This window comes from Rutilus rutilus, assembly GCF_951802725.1.
Source record: "Rutilus rutilus genome assembly, chromosome: 18".
NCBI classification, from domain to species: Eukaryota; Metazoa; Chordata; class Actinopteri; order Cypriniformes; family Leuciscidae; genus Rutilus; species Rutilus rutilus.
Window position 1 is genome coordinate 11,813,485 of NC_140231.1, and position 7,249 is coordinate 11,820,733.

The 7,249-nt window shown below is 37.3% G+C and overlaps 1 protein-coding gene across 1 annotated transcript in view; it reads right to left on the bottom strand.

The window, feature by feature from the left end:
* Positions 1-6,940, bottom strand: part of chm (CHM Rab escort protein) — a 74,818-nt gene extending 67,878 nt beyond the window's left edge. The window contains exon 1 of the mRNA XM_084387109.1: positions 6,869-6,940. Coding sequence (XP_084243235.1) covers positions 6,869-6,935 — 67 coding nt within the window. The 5' untranslated portion in view covers positions 6,936-6,940. The remainder of the gene's footprint in view (positions 1-6,868) is intronic.
* Positions 6,941-7,249: the final 309 nt, after the last annotated feature.

A 7,249-nucleotide genomic window follows, 5' to 3' on the forward strand; every position in this document is an offset into this window, starting at 1 on the left:
GAAATGTGGTTGTCAATCCCAAAACCATTGTGAAAATAGCCATTTTTGGGTAATCTATACCCTTAAGATACACAATATATTGGCAAATAATTGATGGACTCAGGCTTTAAAAGTTTGGCACTCTATGAGTTTACATTGCCTTAGATTTACAGTAAACTGATATTGATTTTCTACAGCCAAAACAATGCAGATTCTTTTTGTTGACGTGTCCAATAAGCAATATGGAGAAACTACTTTTAATGGTGTTTTTATTTATTTAATAATGACTCAATAATAACTGAACAATAATTAGCCTACAACAATAAAAATGTGTAATTAATCATTTCTTCTAATTATAAAATATTTATATTATAATTTTTTTTTTCATTTTCTCAAAGTTGTTTTTTTAATTCAGATGATCACAAAATTGTATTTTCCTCTTTGTTTTGGGCCTTGTCTAAATGTTAAGCTACACATTTCTTCACATTTTCACAATGGCTGTTCAGAAAAGTAATCCAACAAATTCATTCAATAAGTAGCCTAACTTTACTTGTGAATAACATTGTTGGGTGCAAGACCCAATTGAGACGCAAATTTATAGTTAAAAATTGTGGAAAATAATATATGTAACAAATTTTGGCAAAATATATTTGTAAAAAATATATTGATAAAAAATTATCAATACATCTCCAAAGCCGCATTTCCACCGAAATTACCCGGAACAATTTGTCCCAGGATTTTTAAAAATACTGGTTGAAATGAAATGCTGCGTGGAGTCAACTAATCAAAATGCGGCATGAACTCAACCAATCAGCATGTTCAGCGACCAAAGGGGCTTTCGCACCGGGCGGGTAGTTCTAGGAACTAGCCACCAAGTTGGTTCCCAGAGAACTAATGGTTCCAATAGGAGCGTTTTCCTGGTTGCATTCGCACCGCCAGTAGGAACTCTGAAGTGACGTAAGCCGCGCTTGTTGTTGTGACTTATTTTGATGGCGCGGCAAACCTTTATTTTGACGGCGCTGAGAGCCGTCTCAGAGCCTGAGCAAACAAACAATGCTCGCATTCTCCGTGTTCATTAACTGTCTAAAACGTTATTAGATAGAACTGTTATACATAGAAAGTAGACAGTAATGAAAAGTTATTAGCGTATGCCGTGTGGTTGATGTCCAGTGTTGCAACCTGAGCAGAAATACATAATCATGTTTCGCTTGGTCTCCTCAAAGTTGTGTTGGATTTTCTCCTCAGCGTAAAGGTTGAGAGGCCCATCTATCACTGTTTTCCATGTTCGTAGAGTTAGTTTGTGGATTAAATATATAGTCTATAATATGTGTGTTTACAAAGCTTTAAAAAAAAAAAAAAAAAAGTCCGGCGCCTTTGGCCAATCAGTGTACACTAACGTCACGGACAGAGTTCCTACAGTGCTGGTTTAGACCCTACTCTGAAGTAGGAGCTAAAATAGTTCCTCCAAAAGGAGTTCCTACAACTAAAATCGTTTCTAGTTCCTGCGGTGCGAACACGCCAAAATACGGGTACTTCCCCCAATAGTTCTTGTAACTATGAAAAGGTTCCTTTCCGGTGCGAAAGCCCCAAATGATGTAGCGCCGAAAGTTACTTGTCACAGGAGATTTCGTCTCTTAGCCCTTCTATTAGCTCTTTTCATCGCATATCTTATATCTCCGTTATCATGAATCCCACGTCACACAACAAAAACACAGCTCTGATCACTGCGTCCTCCATTCTCTAGTAGTTCACGTTGTTGAATGGCCCTAGAGGAACCACCCTGGTGGCCAGTTCCTAAAAGCCTGTAACTCGAGTGTTTTTAAACAAGTCTTTATACGTCTATAAGCTCCAGGTTAATTTCTTAGGTTAAAGGCACACTATGCAGTTTCCGTTTTTCTCAAACAGCGACCCCTAGAGTCTGTCATAAATACCACAGTAAATTTACGATTTACTGTCGTAAATACCACTCACGCAGAGCTATCTCTGCACTCTTCTGACCGCGCTTTCTTCGTTGACTCTGCAATGATTCACATCTGAAATGCGTGCTAGCGTCTTCCATAGAGGCTGCTTCATATGTTGTTGATGTATGTGACGTTGTGCCGTAAAGCAAGTCGTGATTCTCGCGAGATTTGTAGGGGCGCCACCTCTCAAACCTGCATTGCTGCATTGCCCCCCTTGCTTTGCTATCGGGATAATTCGGCCTAATAAGAGTTCATTTACCATAGAAATGATTTCGAAGCTGTTATATTAAGGTACAAATCTTGCATAGTGTGCCTTTAATTTTGGGGTATAACATATACAAAAAGTTGAAAACCATTAGAGAAATGCATTCTGTAGATATATAAAAGCATTTGTAATATGAAAACTGATTTTTGGAGTCATCCATTGAACCTGATCAGCTTTAGACACCGCACTACACCAACTGCAGCAAAATACCCTGAAGCCAGGGGGAATTTCAGTTTGCTGTTTTGTTCTTGATTATTCTATTTCACTGTGGGCCTTTGAGCCAAACAATGTAAAAAAAAAAAAAAAAAAGGAAAAGGTCCACAGGCATCTGCTCCTACCTCAGCCGAGCCTGAGAGTGGACTCTCTGGGGACGGCCGGGTCAGGTGCGAGTTCACCAGCTGACGGGGCGCGACCGACGGGAACGCAGTCCTTCACACAGTCAGAGGGTCTAGCAGGCATCGTTATGAGGGCCGCAGTATTCATTAACAACTGCTCCCTGTCCATATCCCCATTTGTGCCTGTATCCAGCAGCAAAAAACGGGGGTAACTAGGGAGTCTGGGACAAGCACGCTTGTCTGAGCAACCTTGACACGGAACAGAGTCTGAGCAGAAATAGTCCAAGCTGTGAGTGTCCCCGTGTCACCGGTAGCCTTGGGACCAACTGGCTCTGGTGGTTTTGCATGAGCGGAACCAGAAGTGGGCCAGATATATTCATTTGCACACCATCAATCACAGCACGAGAACGTTGCTCTTAGCAATCGCACTAACCCCTCTTTTCTTTTTTACCCATCTACCTCTCCTCCCTGTTGTGAAGAACAATGCCCCGCACCGGGGAGAAACTTCATCTCCCGCTGGCTTCAGCACTGTCCTGAGGATCTGGCCTGCATATAAACACACTTCTGCGCTTTGAATCAGGACACAGGAGAGAACGAGGACAGTATCATTCCAGGGGACTCGAGCTGCACCACGCGGTCCAGTAAAGTATCCGAAGCACAAACCTACAATTCACTGCTGGGTTTGAAGCAGGTCACAGAGTCAGGGTCAGCTCCAGTTCTGTTGAACCACAAACTGGTTTATGTGCGCTACTTTAAAGCACTGCTGCACTCAAAGTAGGGCTAAACTCTAGACCAGGGAATGTTAAACTAGGACTGGCCACTGTGAAACTCACTGTTCATTCTGGGTTCTCAATGGGTTCTGGTTTGATCCCTGCAAATTCACAGATTACAGTAATCCTGTAATAATTGCAAATTGCTTTGAATAAAAAGTTTCTGACTAAAATACTTACAAAAACTGACTTTGACTTCAGTCATCAGAAATTATTAGATCTCTTTTTACAGCTTGAAGCAACATTTTATTAAATTATCAAATTATTATTAATAGGCCTAATACTTATTGATAATATTATTTATTATTATTATTATTATTATTATTCGCTTTTAGGTCTAACAGGCAGTGAAGAGAGAATAAAGTTGTTATTAATTGTAATTTTTGTTGTAAATAAATAATATGTATGCATAATAATAATAATAATAATTGCCATTTGAATCAGATTCTGAGAATTTCAGATGTTTTTATATTGACAATAGACAAATTTGTTAATAAAATTATTAATAATTATAATAATAATACATTTCATTATTATTATTTGCCACTTGCATCAGATTTGGAGGATTTCAGATGTTTTATAAAGTCAATAGACAAAAAAATGTATATTTGTAATAGTAACGGTTGGAAATAACAAGTTAATAATAATAATAATAATAATTAATATTATTATTATTATTATTATTATTATTAGTGGCATAAGGTTTAGAGAATTTCAGATGTTTTTTATATTGACAATAGACAACACAAAGTTGTTACTCAAATTATATATATATTATAGTGTTAATAATAATAAATGTTATAATTCTTAGCAATTTGCATCAGATTTGGTGAATTTCAGATGTTTTATACAGTCAATCGACAAAAAATCAAAACAATATAGACAAAATTAGCAATATAATTACAGTTTTTCTGAATTGCTAAAACACTAAACTCAATTTTAGTCGAATAAATCGCAATTTCTGCAAAATCTTAAACAAGTTCAGGCAGTTAGACACTGTTTGCAAATCTCCTGCACTCTTTTTGCAAAACTCTAAACACATTCTCACACTGATAAATTTGTGTCGCAAAACACTAAACACAAGAGGCAAATGTTAAACACGACTCCTCCAACACAGTTGTCATCGTCACACACAACAATTCAAAATGGTTCACACATATTTCCAATGATGTGATCAAACCAAATGTATGAAATGAGCCAGTTCAAACACTGAATGATGATACGAACAATAGATGGAAACAATCTGAGAGGGAGAGGAGGAAGAGTATGTGTAAGATTAGAGGAGGAAGAGGATGAGAAAGAACATGGACAGTGTTGTCAAGGCTGGATGTGTCAGACTAGAAGGTTTTCCCTTCGTCTGGCATGAGACATCATTGCCTGTGATGTGGACTCAGGCCAGAGCCAGCAGGACGACATGAAGCAGAAGCAGAATCAATCTCTCATTGACCTTGATTTTGCAGTTGCACAACTTACAGTATATGAGTGTACCGTAAAATGCTTTTCATTTAGAGTTTTATTTGACCTTTTTGGCTTTTGCAGTTAGACTGCTGTATTTTTACAGTATATGCAAGTGCTAAATATACAGACATTCAATAGGCCTACTATTCACTATTCAGTACAATACTAAAGTATACTTGCAGTGTATAGTATATAGCTGTATATAGCTAGCTAATTTTTTTTTCCTGTAACGTTCTGGATGCTGTGTTCTCCAATTTTCGATGTAGTGTCTAATGAATGATCTATTGTGCTTATTTTTCTTACTCGTGTGTATGATCTGAAAGCATTGTTTGATTTTGAGTACCGGTAAAACAGTTTTTAAGCAATTGTTTGATCAATGGTTTTGTGAGTTTAGTTTGAAAATTTGGATAATTTTTTATAGCATGTTGAAGTTGTCCCTTTTTGAGAGTGAGCAAAAACGCATTGTTTCGTGTGTGTCCCTTTAAATGCAAATGAGCTAGTGCTCCCGCACAGGGGGCGGAGCTTCAAGAGTGTGTGCATGTGTGTGTTAGCAGCTCCGATTACCTCACGCAGACAAGCATTAATATGTCAGAAACTGTTCGGCCTTTTATGTTCAAACCAGAGTCGGATTATGATGGAGAGACTCAAGAAGTGACAACATGTAGATTGCAACAGGACGTTTCTGAATGGTAAGTTGATGAATTTATGTTGCTGATGTGGAGTTAACTATCTTCAAGTCATTGATTAGCATATCCTGTCATGGTAATCTATAAATCGCTTGTGCGGGAACTGTTCAAGATGCTCATCAGAGTGACATGATATGTGTTTCGTACTATATTGCATGTGAAAAGACGGATGCGACAGCTTTAGCTTGAACTCTCAAATGTGCTTTACTACAACAACTCTTCCTCTTCTCAACATGGACTGAATGTTTGTGGGGTTTATGAAAATTTTAGGGTTAGTGATGTCACTAACCCGGGGGGAATGTTGTGTAGTCCCTGCCAGCCGTTTGTTGTTGTCCTTAAAAAACGATTTCTTTAAAAGCAAATATATTCCTTTGCTTTGAACTTTGAGCGTTGTAACTTTACAAATGTTGTTTGTGCTCAAACAGCAACATTACACACTAACTAAAGTTAGAAAAGTGAAATCATAATCAACCACCCCTTTAATGTTTTAAGAAAATTGGTGAAGGTTTCAAGAAATGTGTCTTAGCATTTGTGAAAAACTGTAATATTTTTAATAATAACTGTTGACACCTGTTGGAAATAACAAGTGCTCATAATAATTTGCATCAAGTTTGGAGAATTGCAGATGTTTTTATATTGACAATAGACAATACACAGTTGTTATTAATATTATGGTCACACTTTAGATTATGGTCCAATTCTCACTATTAACTACGACTTTTGCCTCAAACTCCTAATTTTAATGCTTATATTAATAGTAAGGTAACGTTAGTTGTTAAGTTTAGGTATTGAGTAGAATTAAGGGGTGTAGAATATGGTCATGCAGAATAACGCTTTAATATGTGCTTTTATAAGTACTAATAAACAGCCAATATATCCTAGTAATATGAATGCTACTAAACAACTAGTTAATATTGAGCCATATGCTTGTACTTCAGAAAGTATCTGTTCAAAACGGCCAACTTAAGATTTAAGCAACGAATCAAAACAGACAGTATTATGATCCACAGTTATGAAGTAACTAGACTTAGGAATAGGACAGTGACAGACAGAATGAACACAGTGAATTCAATGTTCCTCCATCACCTTCTCCAACTCATCTGTGATTCAGCATCTCTCATTCATGACCAGCCTGTCACACGCTATTCTGGGATTTATTTTCCTCTATCTTTCCGTTTCCGTCCTATCACACATTTTAACAGTGAAATGACTGTCAAATGAAATATATAAATGCCGTTCCTCATCATATTATGTCAAAACACACATTAGCTTTAGCGTTAAGATGTCGCTGTGTATGTAGCAATACACAGACACTGTCATCCTACACCCATTTTCCATAGCGAAACCGGACACAAAATACACGTCTGGAGAGCCAACCATTAAAAATGATCATATTAATGTAGGCATTTCGTACCTGTTCCGAGAATGACAACATCAAATTGAGATGGGAGATCCTCCGTAGCCATCTTGAAACTACACATTGTCACGTGACACGCTATAGCGTGACGTACACATACCATTTAAGCACACAGAAGCAAAAAATGTACTCAGCCTTTTTCTAAATGAAATACTGCATATTCTAGAATGTTATTCTCGTTTTTTTGTTGACATTTTTCATTCATGTGTCCTATTCTTCGATTTCCCGTGTATCTAAAAACCCTGCTGATTTTTACTTCTGAATAATAAATACGAATACGACGAAGACACTGCTCATGAATATTAAGTTATTAACGTGTTTATGTTTTACAGCTGTAACAAAACAACTATAGCCTACTACGCAAGTAGGCTAGTCTAT